The sequence below is a fragment of the Sphaeramia orbicularis genome, chromosome 22 (assembly GCF_902148855.1).
Source record: "Sphaeramia orbicularis chromosome 22, fSphaOr1.1, whole genome shotgun sequence".
In the NCBI taxonomy this organism is placed as follows: domain Eukaryota; kingdom Metazoa; phylum Chordata; class Actinopteri; order Kurtiformes; family Apogonidae; genus Sphaeramia; species Sphaeramia orbicularis.
This window is the reverse complement of record NC_043978.1, coordinates 13290450-13305834: the sequence shown is the minus strand read 5'-3', so window position 1 is coordinate 13305834 and position 15385 is coordinate 13290450. Positions and strand designations below refer to the sequence as shown.

Genomic DNA, 15385 nt, shown 5'->3' with positions numbered 1-15385 from the left:
GTGCTCGAGGCCTCAAAATAACAATAATGTGGATAAAACGCAGAAAATAACAATAAAGGATGAAGAGGAGAATAAAGTGGCCTTCACGGCCCGACTCTGTCAGTTCGTTTACCATCGAAAAGAAACCGAAACACGGGTAAAAAAAACAAAAACAAAAACAAAAAAAAAAAAAAAAAACACAATCTGAGGCGTAATACGGTGGAGATGCTCGCAGGTTACTTACTGTCGGAGGCCATGGCTGCTTCTCACAGCGGAACGGAGCGTCTGAACGGCGCAGAGGCAGTAGCAGCATCCCCGGCGATCCGCATCCTCCGGAGCCGCAGATCTGCCAACGAAGGAGCCTTCAGGGCGCATGGGAATTTACAGACTCGGACGGTATGAACTCTGTTTGTACCTCGAAAACTCATTAAAATTAAACATGATGCAGTGTTAAAATTCCACACACGTAATAAAACCATGACATTAACACATTTATTAACTTTTCAATCCTTTATACAAATGAAAAAATCAGTCATGTAAATATGAACACTGAACCCACAAAACATACAAAATGAGGCAATAAAAATATTTTAAAATAGCCTACATGTACAAAAAAAAAAAAAAAAAAAAAAAAAAATAGACAAGACACATATAAGAACGATTAATTTACTAATACATTCGATATCCTAGATTATTTTATCTTCGAGTAGTTACAAAACACAGCAAAATTAAATAAAAACGGCTAATCAATATCAAATTCAATCAATGACTTCAATTTATAATGTCATAAGGCATTCCTCTTTTCCTAAACAAATAATTTTTAAAAAATCTATCAGTCATGTAAATGCACTGAAACAATGAACAACTGATTATTTATGCTAATAGTTGTGATTATTCACGTCCCTTTTTACTAAATGATCACTACTGTGCAATGCTTTTCATAAAACACTCCAACCTTACTCAAAATGTTTTTTTTGTGTGTGTGTGATATGAACAAATCCTAAACACACTTCATGTCAGAAATAAAAACCTAATCCTCGAAAGTGTAATGCTAGCTAAATAGTTTGACAAAAGATAGGTACTAGCTAGCTGATACATAACGCAAATCAGCTAACGGCTAATGAATTAGCATTTTTGACAATTAAAACATTGAGAAATAGCCTATTTAAAAGTCTGGTGTGCATGATTTGAGATAGCTTACAGAAATGGAATGCCACACTTTTAATCATGTTCTCGTTTGTGTATACATACCTTACAATATGAACAGTTTTGTTTTGTTTTTTTTAGCTTAAAATGAACCGTTTTCACAGAGGGAGAACATCCTGTTTCCAGAGTCCGCCATCTTGAAAATACAAACCGTGCATTGTGCTAAATAGAAAATATTACCACAAACACTAACAATTTCAGCTGTTTGTTACATGTTATGGGTATAGTCATGTTTCATAATGTCACTTAACACATAAATGCATTAATTATGAGGCTAACTGGCTCTAGCTGGATAGTGAACAAGCTAATGTCAAAATTAATGCTAACCTTAGCTAATGTAGTTAGCTAAATCAAGCTAAAAAGCTGGGGAAGTGGAATGTGGCCAGTGATTAAATAATATTTCTCATAGTAATTTTAGTGTAACATCTTAACTATGTCAACAGTCAAAAAATTCCAGAAAAACATACATTTAATGCACTAAAAAGGACCTCAGCAATTCTGCATTAATCACTTCTGTTGACCAGTGACTAAACAGCCAGAACTTTGGGTTAAAGCAAGAAAAAGCACAGGTTTTACTGATTAAATTTACAATAAAAGATGTTCAAGAGTGATTATGTACACGGCTAACACCTCTAAAATGATACAATCAATGGGATAGAGATATGTCTGCGTTTTCTGCTTCAACAAGTGAAAATGTCAGCAGTGACAGAGCATCTATTAGCCAACCAAGTCTTAATAATGGTGTAAAAATACACTAAACAACCACCAGTACACTGTACAAGAGGGTCAAAATACAGGGAATAAGACTAAAATGACAACTTTAAAATAGACTGAGAACAGAAGATGTTCAATTTGGGTTGAATAATAAAAAAAAAAAGTATAATAATTGGAGAATGGACAGGCAATAAAGCCAAAATAATAACATGATTACTCATCAATTTTAACACAAGAAAGAGAGATGAAGATCATGCACGGAAAAAAATGATTTTAATATAAAACAGAGAACTTTATAAAATGTTTCAACACTCAGACTCTAAGAGATGAACATCTTGTGAGGACAGTTTTTTCAACATTAAACTCTTTTGTAAAACCATGTTTTCACAGACTTAGTTTGGTACAAAGAGGTATATTCATATTGAAAAAAGTCACAAGATATAAACAGCAGATTAAAGGTGGAAGGTGGAGGATTTTATGTTTTCCTGTCAACATCCATCAGCATTTTAAACAAGTTGTGGAAGCTCAGCTCATTTATATTTTTTCTTCATTATGAGAGACAGCAAAGACAGTGCAGTTAAAAAAAAAAAAGTCATTTTTAACAAACACATTCCAGTGTCAAAACAATAATAAGGATTTTTTTTTTTTTTTTTTTTTACAACTTTACAACAATTCAGTGCAAAAATAAAATAAAAGCATCTTAAAATATATAAAAGCAGGGCTCTGTAGCATCCTCTTCTTCACTTCAGTCTGCTCCAGCTCTTTTTTCTTTTTCTGGATAAAAGAACAAATGAAACCGCAGTATGTTAGTGTACGTTACTGAGAGATTTTTAAACTTTACAAACAAAAATATTTGGCTTTATTACCTCCGCCAAGGAGGTTATGTTTTTGCCAGGGTTTGTTTGTTTGTTTGTCTGTCTGTTTGTTTGTTTGTTTGTCTGTCCGTTAGTGTGCAACATAACTCAAAAAGTTATGGACAGATTTGGATGAAATTTTCAGGGTTTGTTGGAAATGGGATAAGGAAGAAATGATTAAATTTTGGTGGTGATCGGGGGTGGGGGGGCCCACGGGGGGGGGGCCACTGATCAGCCTTGGCGGAGGTCTGTGCTCTCCGAGTGCTTCTAGTTTTTTAAGTTGCATGTTGGTTCCATCCTAAGTTGTTAGTAAGTTGGATACAAATGTGTTGAAAACTGCAGTGCACATATTGTTCGTAGACGTCATTTGACTATTTGTTGCCTATATATAGAGAGAGATTTTTTTCAATATACTTTTATACTGTTGTTGTTATTGTTATTTCTATATAAATATTTTGGTTGTGTCGTGGTTGTTTCAGCTGGTTCTGGAATAAAGGACACATTTCTTGGTCTTTTTCAGACATGTTTTTTTTTTCACAAATTTACTACTGTTTTTTTTAAGTAATCGATTAATCATATCGAAGCAAATAAAATAACCGATAGCTGCAGCTCTAAATAAAAGCCCTGCAGTGAATGACACGTGAACTTGTGCTGCTGTTGACTGTGCACCTTCAGGAACTGAGTCCAACTTGGTGAGACGGTTGATCTGAGTGAATGTCGTGGATTCTTTCCAAATGTCACCTGACAAACACAGAGAGAGAGGATCAAATTTACACAACAAAAATGTAGAAACTGACTATATGTTTACAGATACGTCTGATGTGAGTATAAATACAGACCAGGAATCAGTTTGTTGTACTTTTTTTAAATAATGTTTTTATTAAGACACATTTTCAGTACACACATCCTCTCAGCACAGACTGAGAGGATGAGAGAACTGTCCAATTTTACAGTTTTCAAATAAATAAATAAATAAATAAAACAACTAACAACAAACAAAAACGTAAACTAAAAAAAAAAAAAAAAAAGTACAACAAACCAATTTTTCTCTCCTATATTTAACCTCTTTAGGATGTAGGAGGGACTTACCTGAAATATGCACATTCTTAGTGGTTCTGCATTTGAGTGACAGCTTTCTTTTCTTGGTGTCACCTTCTGTGTGGTCGGGGCCAGCCTTGTTGGCGGTCACGTCCAACTCCACCTGACGATGACGACGTGACTTAGAGGCCTGAAAACACAGACAGCGCACATGTTTTAAGGCACTGAAACAGATTGATACATGGAAAAATGCATGACGCCGTGATAATAAACACAAACCTCTGCTGCTTGTCCATATGCCTTTGACTTGATGGAGGCGAGGAGCTCGGCTCTTCTGGAGCTCTGACGACACAAAATACAGCACATGATGCTTATTTACATGCAAGAGGACTCGGTTCAGCCCCAAACTCTGATGTGAACAATGTATCATACAAAAAAAAAAACAACAAAAAAACCCACAACCTGCATTTACACACACTTGACACGTTTCCATAAAAGAATTAAAGGAGTGATATTTTGCATCTTTTTAAATGTAATTATGTATTTTCAAACATTTCCCTCTGGTCTACATAAACTGTAAATGCTCTGCTTGTGTCTGAATTCTTCATTAATTCAACTCCACAGGTCCATCTTCAACCCTATTTCTGACTAATGACACCAGAAAGGTGGTTTGGAGCGCTGGCCCTTTAAATGCACAGGAGCCAATTTAGGCCCCGCCCCCTCCAGGTTGTTGGCTGTGCTGCTCTGTCCCATTCAACCAACAACTGAACATTTTCGGTAATCGGCTCCAAGTCTGGACATATTTACCTCCGCCAAGGAGGTTATGTTTTTGCCAGGGTTTGTCTGTCTGTTTGTTTGTTTGTCTGTCCGTTAGTGTGCAACATAACTCAAAAAGTTACTAACAGATTTTGATGAAATTTTCAGGATTTGTTGGAAATGGGATAAGGAAGAAATGATTAAATTTTGGTGGTGATCGGGGGTGGGGGGGCCCACAGGGGGGGCGCAGACCAGAAAATTTCATCAAAATCTGTCCATAACTTTTTGAGTTATGTTGCACACTAACGGACAGACAAACAAACCCTGGCAAAAACATAACCTCCTTGGCGTGGGGGGGCCCACGGGGGGGGCCACTGATCAGCCTTTGGCGGAGGTCTGCGCTCTCCGAGTGCTTCTAGTTTCAGTTTGGACTACAACCGCTGCTGCTGACAAACAATTATGTCGCAGTCGGAGAAATATTTGTCGGAAGTCTTGACCTTATATGTGCAAATGTTGTGACGTAACTAGTTATAAAACATAACAAATTAAGAAGGAATTGAATCTGGTTGTAGAAATCCACTCGATTTTTGCCGGAATTAATATAAAGATAGCTTTACAGCACCTCGAGGGTTCAAATTCAAACTTTTGGAACTATTAGGGTTCAAATACACAAATAAATGAACCAAAGACTAATAAAAGTGGGTTTAGCAAAATATGACCCCTTTAACTTTACTAAGGTCAAGATAAGTTTGCAAATGTAAATCCATCCACTGGTCTGAGACAATTTTCTCTTATAAAAAGATGTTGATCATGGCTAGTTTTCCCAACATGCTCATGCTCCTCATAGGCTAGATATATCACATTTTTAACTCTACAATTACCCACTTTTAATGTATTAGCTGGACAAAACTGTTACTCAAGATGATTTAAAACAGCACTGAGGACGTGTTGTTATTAATATGCCGTTTTTCTTTAGCATGTATTCCAATTTTTTTATGCTTACTTAATGTGAACGTGGGTGCTGCAACAAAACAATTTTCTTTCATATATTAATGAGGTACCTAATTTAATATAATCAATTCGAATCTAATCTATGTTTGAAAATATCATTAACAACAATGATGCGATGTAATTTATTACAGCAATTAAGCCTACAGCCTGTTGGACTGTCATTTATGTGAATGGATGGACTCAAATTTGACCTCTGAGAAAAATGTCTTAAAAAGTAATTCATTCAGCTTCCTTAAACCTGTAGAAACCCTGATTGTGTAGTTACCATATTTCTTTTAGATATATTTCAGCACATTTTTGGAGTACATTTTAGTATATTTTAGCGTGTTTTAGTGTGTGTTTTATGTATTTTATCTTTTTTTTGTACATTTTAGGGTATTTTTTAAGTATATTTTAGTGTATTCTTTTGTGTATTTTGTGCACATATTAGTGTATAATAACTATGAGGCCTGCTGGACTCTTATTTATGTGAATGGAAGGTCTAAAATTTGACCAAGGACACAAAGGAAAATGTCTTAAACAGTCATTAATTCAGCTTCATAAATCCAGTAGATAGATTGTGTAATTAACATATTTGTTGTATATTTTTCCATTTTTTGTGTATTTTAGTGTATTTTAGCATATTTACAGTGTATTTTAGTGTGTGTTTTATGTATTTTATCTTTTTTTTGTACTTTTTAGTGTATTTAGGGGTGTTTTTTTGTATATTTTAGTGTATTCTTTTGTGTATTTTGTTTGCATGTTGGTGTGTAACAACTATGACAATCATTGAACTGTTATTTATATGAATGGAAGGTCTAAAATTTGACCCAAGACACCAAGGAAAATGTCTTGAACAGTCATTAATTCAGCTTTCTAAATCCTGTAGATACCCTGATTGTGTAATTAGCTTATTTGTTGTATATTTTAGCATTTGTTGTATATTTTAGTGCATTTTATCATATTTGTTGTGAATTTCAGTGTGGATTTTATGTATTTTATTTTATTTTTTTTGTACTTTTAAGTGTATTCATGGGTGTTTTTTGTGTTTTTAGTGCATTTTTAGCGTGTTTATTGTGTGTTTTATGTATTTTATCTATTTGTTGTACTTTTTATAGTGTATTTTGGGGGGATTTTTGTATATTTTAGTGTATTCTTTTGAGTATTTTGTGTGCATATTGGTGCATAATAACTATGAGGCTCATTGGACTGTTACTTATATGAATGGAAAGTCTGAAATTTGACAGAAGACAGAAAAAAATACTGTAAACAGTCATCAGTTCGGCTTCATAAATCCTGTAGACACCCTGTTCTTAAACTAGACTAAAATGTACAGGTATAAAAACATTGTACGCTACATCACACAAAGACTAAACTCATTCAGCTCAACTCACCTGGTGCTGAGACGACGTCCCCTCGCCACTGTCTTCATCTGCTTCTGTTTCATCGGGACCATCCTGATAAAACCACATTCATTACATGTTCTCTCATAGTTAAAGGACATATTTGTCTATAAAAACACACTCTTTGGTTCCTACCTTCATTTGCTGCCAGTTGTAGAAGTCCATCACAGTGTCCTGAAGCTGAGGAACCAGGTTTTGGTGGATCAGATGGACGGACGAATTCGTTTCCTCTGACTTGGGACAGACAGACGTCTTCAGGTTGTTGTAGAGTTCATGAATGTTGGACAGCTCCTGCAAGACGACGCATTATATTTATCTAATTTTACTATATGGTCCAAAGAAATAATGCCTCAGGTTCAGCTCCAGGTGCCTTTATTTGGACTCAGAGGTGCACAGAAAAGGATTTGATTTAGCAAACAACATGAACCAACAAACAGAATAAGTAGGGATGCACCGATACCGATACCAGTATCAGGTATCAGGTCCGATACTCAGTGTGTGTACTTGTACTCGTACTTGTAAAAGTATTCTGATACAACCGCACCAATACCACTTACGGCAGTGTGACATTCTCAGTTCAGTGCAGCAGGTACGCGGCAGAGGAGTGATGTCAGCAGTGTGGAGAGTTAACAAAATGACGGTGATAAAAGTAACGCTGACTGCAAGTAACGTTAAAGACACAGATGGATACAGACGGAGCGTTCTGTCCATCCTCTGTGTATATTCCGCCCGTTTTCCAGGTGCTTGCGGATACATACCCAGATGGAGAATACCAGCGGGAACCGTGGAGGTAGAGGATCTGTTCAAAGAGCGACTGTGTGAGTTAGAGAAAAACTACTGACATATTTAGGACAACTACCTTCATCCAGAGGTCACGTTAACTGAAAAAATTCCATCATTGACGGATTTTGTTTTTTTTTAAATGACGGAAAATTCTTAAGGCCGTCCGTCATTTTGACAGATTAAAATACTGAGGGTAATCTACCAAAGAAAGTTTTCACACAACACTGTGAACAGAACCTGCTCGCAGGATAGCTGGTCTGTCTCTCTCTTAACAAGCCATCAAACATTCCGTAACAGCATCCTACCTGTATAGAACCAACAGCACCACTGTTCACAACTACACTGAATACAGCAGCGGTACTTCAGTCACATGACTCACCGTTAGTTCCCCTGTAGTAGACCCCCTGTCCAGTTGATGGCCAGTGTGCATATTAATCAGTCATTGTCAAGTCTTGTCATTGTTTAGCTGACTTTAGCCAAAATTAGATGCTACTTTGTCAGCACAAAATGTGCAGACAGCAGAGTCTCCTTAGTTATTTTAGAAAGCCCAGTAAATATGACGGCATTGATAAACACGGTGAAAAAAGAGGGACTGATGCGGTGAAGGATGACGGACAATTAAGGAATACGCCAGTTCTGATGGCATTTGGTGTGTTATATGTACGCATTTTCTACCTTTCATGTGTTATTTGATGGCATGTCAATTTGTGCCCAGATCTCTGGTTCACAGAACCCAAACCCTAACCCTCAGTGCATGGTATTTGACACTACATGAACATACACAAGGAAAGCTTATAATGTGTACAGATAACACGCCAATTAAAAGTGGTGTATATAATTATGCGAGTTGTGATATCATGTTGGTTTATCAGCCAGCAGCAACTACAGTTGCTACATCACTGAGATGTTTTTGAACATTAAATACTATTAAATATATCTCATTATCATTAAAAAATAAAAATTTGAAATGACGGATGATAATATGTTATGGCGGAATTTTTACGACTCTTTAAGACTCAAAAAACTTTACTTTTCTTCATGGTATTTGTCCAGTATGGTTAATTAAGAGCGGCGCCCTCTGGTGGATTGATTGAGAAACGCTCATTCCAAAGCATTAAATGTCAGTAACAGCACTTTGTTCCAGTCAGACTATGACAATGACAATAAAGCACATTTTCAAAAGGAAAAAGGAACTGTAATAGTAATATTAAGTACTAATATCGGTACCGGCAAGTACTCAAATGTAAGTACTTATACTCGGTCTAGAAAAAAGTGGTATCGGCGCATCCCTAAGAGTAAGATAAAGAAAACCAGAATCACCTCCAGCAGATCGTTGTTGATAAGCTCCTGTGGACGAGATGCTCGCTCCATGAACTCCTCACATGCCATCGAGCGCTCGATCTTCCTTTGCTTCTTGAACGACAGCTGCAGAGAAGAGAAGAAGAAGAGAAGACGAGGACATGATGACGTAACGACCAGGCTGCCATCGTCATCCTTTCCAATCTCAGCAAGACTAAAATGATCACATAAATGTCAAACAGGTGCTTTTTCTACAGCATCAACAGGGTTTTCCTTCTGTTTTCAGGGAGCTTGGGTACAGTGAAGGGCTAGGGTTTTTAGTTAGATTATATTTAGAGTTTTACTATGGCTGTCAAACGGTTAAAATTTTTAATCAGGTAAATCACAGGTTTTTGTGGATTAATTTTGATTAATCATGATTAAATATCATTCATTTTTAATCTATATTAATCTCATTTCATTTTGCAACTCAACACAGAAAAGTGACAAAAATGTGCAAAAAATGGCCTGAGGGGTCACTAAGGGTTGAGTATGATGTGAATGTGGAATGTAAACTTGTGAAATAAACTATGAAAGTTATAAGACAAGAAATATATTAAAGGAGAATGACACTATGGCAAAAAAGGAGAGGGAGATTATGGAGTGCTTTTTATTTAGGTGTATGATACTCGTTTTTGTTCGTATCCCGGATGAGCCCCCACGTCACAGCTCAGACCAAAGACTGAGACAAAATAGTGAGAAAATATGAGGCGGTTAAAACAGGAAAGAACTTCTACACATGTCGAAGCAGACATCAGATATAACAGGTTGTCACAGTTTATTCTCAGTAAAACTGCTGGTTTCATTTTGAGTTTGATGAATTGTTATCGACTGATCATTTCTGTTTGTTTTTCCTGTTAAAACGTCACTCTTTGTTTGTGTACGTCTCGCTTTTCTGTTGTGTTGTGTTTGTCTGAATGCCCGCTGTGAAGCTCACCAGGCCGGGCATGGCTGTGAAGTGAAAGGCCTTCTGGGACATGAGCTTTCGGAAGATGTAAACGACGTCCAGGTGCTGAGCGTCCACGGCGTCCTTCTCAAACTTCTGGACGTCTTCCCAGTCCTTCAGCGCCAGACGGATCTGCAGGAGCAAACTACAGGTGTTAATGCATGATGGAGGTGATGTCAGCCTCTTCTGTTGTCCTGCTTCACATGAAAACTTCAGACTTGGACAGAAAGAAGAAACTGAGGTGTTCACTTTGAATTTAGACAAACTCAGGGTACTGTTTATAATTTAAAAAACAGATGTAAAAAGGCCTGTGTATAGTGTAGATCCAAAATAATCCCATCGTTTCCCACCTTTATCTTAAGTGTCAAAAGGCGATTCACTTTGAGATTCCACTGAATGAAAAGTACATTATAAATGCTATTTATTTATTTATTTATTAATTATTATTATTATTATTATTACTATTAGTAGTAGTAGTAGTAGTAGTAGTAGTAGTAGTAGTAGTAGTAGTATTAAATGTAAGATTAAGTGCCAAAATTTCAAAAGTGTATGTTACAATATCACTATTAACCCTTTCATGCATGAATTATGAGAACCTTAATATTTATTTCCTGAGTGTTTTTATTCCTCTTCAGGCATGAAAAAAACAATGCGATTGAAAATTTTCTTACGAACCTTTTTTTCATGGAGTTCCAAAAATGTCAGCTTGACACCATGCATTTAATTTTTGAAGAAACAAGGATTTACTGATATATTGTGTGAAAACTATGAAATAAAAACATTTTTAATGCTGCTAATCTGCTGTTTTCTCACATTTTAACAAACTCTAATACTAGTCATTACTCACTTCATGGAGATAATATGCAAAAAAACCCAAATTTTTTTTGTAATTAAAAACAAAAAGTTAATTGCAGTTTAGTAACAGTAAGAAGCAATTGATTTTGTTTGTTTGTTTGTTTGTTTTTAGTTTAGTTTATTTTGAATATGCAACAACACAAAGTAATCTTACTTAGTCTTTAGAAATAAAACAGGTAGTAAGAGGTCATGGAAGAAAACAAAAAAACAAAAACAAAACTTATACGTCTACATGACTTCATTTGCACATTCGAAAAGGAGTGGGAGGAAGTATAATTTATTTAATCCCACCCCTTCTGTAGATCAGGTTTATCTAGAACAGCAAAGTTACAGTAATGGTCTGAATGTCAGTGTATGGGATGGTGCATAAGTGTCCACTGTGTTGGTTGATATGGAACTAAAACAACAAAACCCATGAATATACAAGAGAACAGCTGGAGAAGAACTGTCCACTGGAGTGACCACTGTGCATGAAAGGGTTAATATTAATTTTACAGACAAATGCTATCTTTTTTGGATCATTAAGTTATTATTAAATGTCAATAACTAGATGTCGACTGATACTGGTTTGTACTGGTGCTGATTTTCTCTGAAGGCTGATAATAATAGTTTGTTGGTTTGTAAACGGATACAATTTCTGCCCTTCAACAGATTTTCAACATCAACAATAAATGAAATGTGTCTGAAATCACTATCATTCACTTTATTAGAATCCAAGTCTAAGTAACTATGAACTAAGTCTAAGTAACAAAACAAGTAAACATCAAATCTGAATCAACCTACCTGGAACAAAGACCTAGATTTGAACATTTTTGTGTTAATTTTTGAGCCATTATTTTCTCTCAAAATCAGTTATTTCACTTCAGGAGACTAATATTAAGTATCAATCACAACTGATACTGGTACTTTACAAAACGTATTATTTTACATCCTTTACTGATTACAATTTATTTCTTTCAATTATCCATTAGAACCAGGTAATCACTATTTTAAAACCACAACCATATGGAAATAATGCTGCCTTTAAAGCAGTGATTCTCAAAATGTGGGGCGGGCCCCCCCAGGGGGACACGAAGGCTTGCCGGGGGGATGTGGGATCATTTCTAGGTGTTTATTTTTTTCTTCAGGTTAGAACATGTAGCAGGTGGAACTAATGTTTTAGCATTGGAGCACCCTGGACTCATTGTAGGGATGCACAACAAACAAATCTACTGCTATGGTGATCTGTCACTAGACTGGACAAAGAGTTTAGGTTTGGAGAGTGGACAAGGATTGGACGGGAAAAGAAAAATGTGCAATGTTTCTGTTTTTGCACAGTTTGCACTTTAATGTTCTGAGATGTGCAATGTAAACAGGCTCATTGCAGCCACTGATATTGTTATAATGTTCATCTTTGTTACCAAAATTTGTTTGTTGTTCTGTAAAAAATGTACCTTATGTCATAGTTAGAAGATAATTACTCATTTCCTATTTTTTTTTTTGGAAAAATAATGTCTCAGGGAGCAGTCTTGTTGAGTTCATTAGTATCGTTCAACCAAAAATCTAAGTTGTTTTTAATTTGCACAACAAATTATTCAAGGAAAAGCAAAAAGTATTCTTATGATACTGATGTTTCTTTCAGTAAAAGTAATAATTGCACCACAGGTACAATGTTGTTGAGGGGGGCTTGGAGATTTTTCATGCTCCAAAGGGGGTTCCGACAGAAAAAGATTGAGAACCACTGCTTTAAAGTAATATTAAGCTTCATGAGCTGTTTCTCACCAGTGAATCTTGACCATCAACTTATTTTTAACAGCTGATATAGTTTGGGGCAATAATTTCAGACAGAAAAAAAAAACAAATAATCATCTGATATCATGGAAATTTTATCAGTCTTTGACCATCAGAGACTGAATAACTGTCGAACTGGACATGTTAACCAAAGCAATTCACTCTTTAGTAAATAAATCTAAGTCACTCAACATCACTTTCTAAGTAGTTCATAAATAAATCTCAATCTGAAGAGGAAACTATTACAAAATTTAAGCAATTCTGTCTGCACCATTAGCACCATTGTTCTCTCCCAAAGTCAGTAATTCCTGAATTGACTAATATTCTTCATCCGCAGCTGAAAGAGCAAAGTTCTGCTGATAACAAACGACTGTAAAATGTCCTATTGGTGCTGATTAATCTGATTATCTCTGATTAAAAACCCCATCACCAGACCTTTCCAGAGGGTGTTATCATGTACCTGGTCACTTTTCTACCTGTGTTCATTAGTTTATTTCCTGACCTGCTCTGAGGGCGACGTCAGCTGACAGGTCCACAGTCCGTAGAGCAGGTACAGACCTCCGACACGGATCTGGAAGCTGAACGGCGGCAGGAAGAAGCTGCTGGCCACATCCAGAGCTAGACGACTGAACGCTCGCCTCTCGTGTCTCACTGTCCCACTGCAAAATAAAAAGACACACCGTGCACATGCAGTTTATGAAGTCCATTTAAATACAAAATTAGACAGCAGCAGATGATCTGCTTGATTTACTGACTAGGTTTTCAAATTTTCAGTATTATTCAGTACTAATAAAGACATAAAAATCTGAGTTTCATGGACTTTAAAGCCAGTTATTTTCATTAAATAAACACAATAAAGACAATTCATTGCAAACCGTTAATAATTCCACCTCCCAAGTATGACAATCCCTAATAAAATCTGAGATGTTTTTTGCATGTGTGTGGTTCTGCTAGTGTAAACTAATATTGTTTTATATTACGGCTGATTTGAGCTTTAGGCAGATCATTTTTTCTACTTTCCTTGACATTTTAAAGATTAGAAGACAAAAGTAATCTGACTCACTGGTGTTATAATTTCAAGGCATTTACAGATCAAAATTCTCAATGTTTAGATGTATAATAAATTATCCCTGTTGCCTGTATTTAATAAATGCATCATTTTACATTGATTATAGTTCATAAACATTTTTAAAAACAGGTGAAAAGTAATAACGGTAGAAATATAATAAAAAGTAAGGTAGTCAAGGATTACTTTCATTGCTATTTAATCTGATAGAAAATTTTGACATGTAATCGATTAGTCCCTACATTTATAACAAACAGCCTGATAAAGTAAACATTCAGCTTATTGTCAATGAGACAAAAAGCAGTACATGCTAATTAAACTACTGATACTGTTAATGTAACTGTTCAAATTTCATGAAAATATACATTACACGTTTTTACTATTTTTTCTTTGCTTCCCACTTTTTTTTTTTTTTTTTTTTTACTTTTCTTTTTTATTTAGACACATTTCTATTGTATTTTGCATTTTGTATGGCTCATATCAGAATATCTGTCACAATATGTATTCAAATAAAATGATTTAAAACAGCAAAACCTACTAGAAAATCTCTGCAAACTTCATTTCTCTCCATATTTTGGAGAAAATCTCGAATCGAACAGTGTCGGTTTGCTGGAATCGGCTCAGCAGCTCCTCATAGTCAGACTTCAGGTGTTTCCTGTGAATATTTATCATCTTTACTTTATGTATTTTTTCCCGTTGCTCCGTGTTTCCTGACATTTTAAAAGTATAAATAAAAAACGCAGCTTTCTCAAGACGAAGGCATGTAAACAAACGAGTCCACCGCGAGTCGAGGCTTTAGTGCGTCATTAGAAGGCGACGGACGATACCTTCACGGACTGTGAGAAAAATCTATTTTCTTAATAATGCCTCTTTGGTTGGCGTTACGTTACAAGATTTTTGGGATGAAAATTATTTTCTTTAATGAATGCAGCGCGCTTCCATGTAGCAGAAACTAAGTAGTGGAATAGTTTTGATTGATTACTTTTTATACATTCTCAAAGTGATATATATTTGTAAGTTTTCCTGAGCTTATAATCATTTAAAATTCTTCCTTATTGTGTTAATGGAATTATTTCTTGATTTTGTGTAAGTTTAATATGTTTTATTCATTTTAACCTTTTTTCTGCATAATTAGTCAGTAAATTATCTGAGATAATCTGAATCTGGTTGCTCTGAGACAAACATTTCTTCAGAGTAAAAACAAATTTCTTATTAATTCTAGTTTTATTCTGGAGGCATTTTACTTGTACACCAGTGTAATGTTTGTTTTGTTATTGAGGGAAAAGCCACAAATATTTTTTTAACTGAATAGTTTCATTATCACAGTAGTTCCCAACCTTTTTTTGCTCGTGACCCCATTTTAATATCACAAATTTCTGGCGACCCCAGACATTCAAAACAGAGACTTCTTCTTCTTCTTCTTCTTCTTTTTCTAAAATTAATTAGTTTTGATCATGTAATAGTTTGCTATTCTATGTGACAAATAAACATTTATTTCAGACAATGTTTGGGCTATGTAATGTATATTCTTATGGATGGAGGCAGAAAGTGCTTCAGTTTCAGCTTCACAGTTGGTCATGTTTTTATGTATTGTGTTGTCTCTGTCAACTCACCATATATTTTTTATTAGTAAGGTTTGTTTTTTTTTTTTTTTATCAAGGACTAGAAATTTTAGGTGACCCCATTT

General features: G+C 35.4%; 2 protein-coding genes across 2 annotated transcripts in view; both read right to left on the bottom strand.

Annotated features, from left to right (window-relative positions):
- syt16 (synaptotagmin XVI) overlaps positions 1 to 324 on the bottom strand; it is a 50952-nt gene extending 50628 nt beyond the window's left edge. Inside the window, exon 1 of the mRNA XM_030126496.1 lies at positions 224 to 324. Within this exon, the coding sequence (XP_029982356.1) occupies positions 224 to 236 (13 nt within the window). The 5' untranslated portion in view covers positions 237 to 324. The remainder of the gene's footprint in view (positions 1 to 223) is intronic.
- Positions 325 to 2155: 1831 nt separating this feature from the next.
- snapc1b (small nuclear RNA activating complex, polypeptide 1b) lies at positions 2156 to 14573 on the bottom strand. The gene is made up of 10 exons (XM_030126517.1): positions 14237 to 14573; positions 13135 to 13291; positions 9999 to 10139; positions 9044 to 9148; positions 7076 to 7231; positions 6932 to 6994; positions 4071 to 4133; positions 3843 to 3981; positions 3423 to 3494; positions 2156 to 2673 (listed from the first exon to the last, which is right to left on the bottom strand). Exons 1-10 carry the CDS (start codon positions 14413 to 14415, stop codon positions 2645 to 2647), a joined length of 1104 nt encoding a protein of 367 aa, XP_029982377.1. The 5' UTR covers positions 14416 to 14573; the 3' UTR covers positions 2156 to 2644.
- Positions 14574 to 15385: the final 812 nt, after the last annotated feature.

What these genes read in the sequence shown, in the direction of transcription:
- snapc1b (XM_030126517.1), bottom strand. Translation starts at nt 14,415, where the DNA reads ATGTCAGGAAACACGGAGCAACGGGAAAAAATACATAAAGTAAAGATG. An exon ending in GGACGTCGTCTCAGCACCAG is followed by an intron (nt 4,134 to 6,931) that starts GTGAGTTGAGCT and finishes TTGTGTCGTCAG; the next exon opens with AGCTCCAGAAGAGCCGAGCT. An exon ending in GTTGGACTCAGTTCCTGAAG is followed by an intron (nt 2,674 to 3,422) that starts GTGCACAGTCAA and finishes TCTTTTATCCAG; the next exon opens with AAAAAGAAAAAAGAGCTGGA.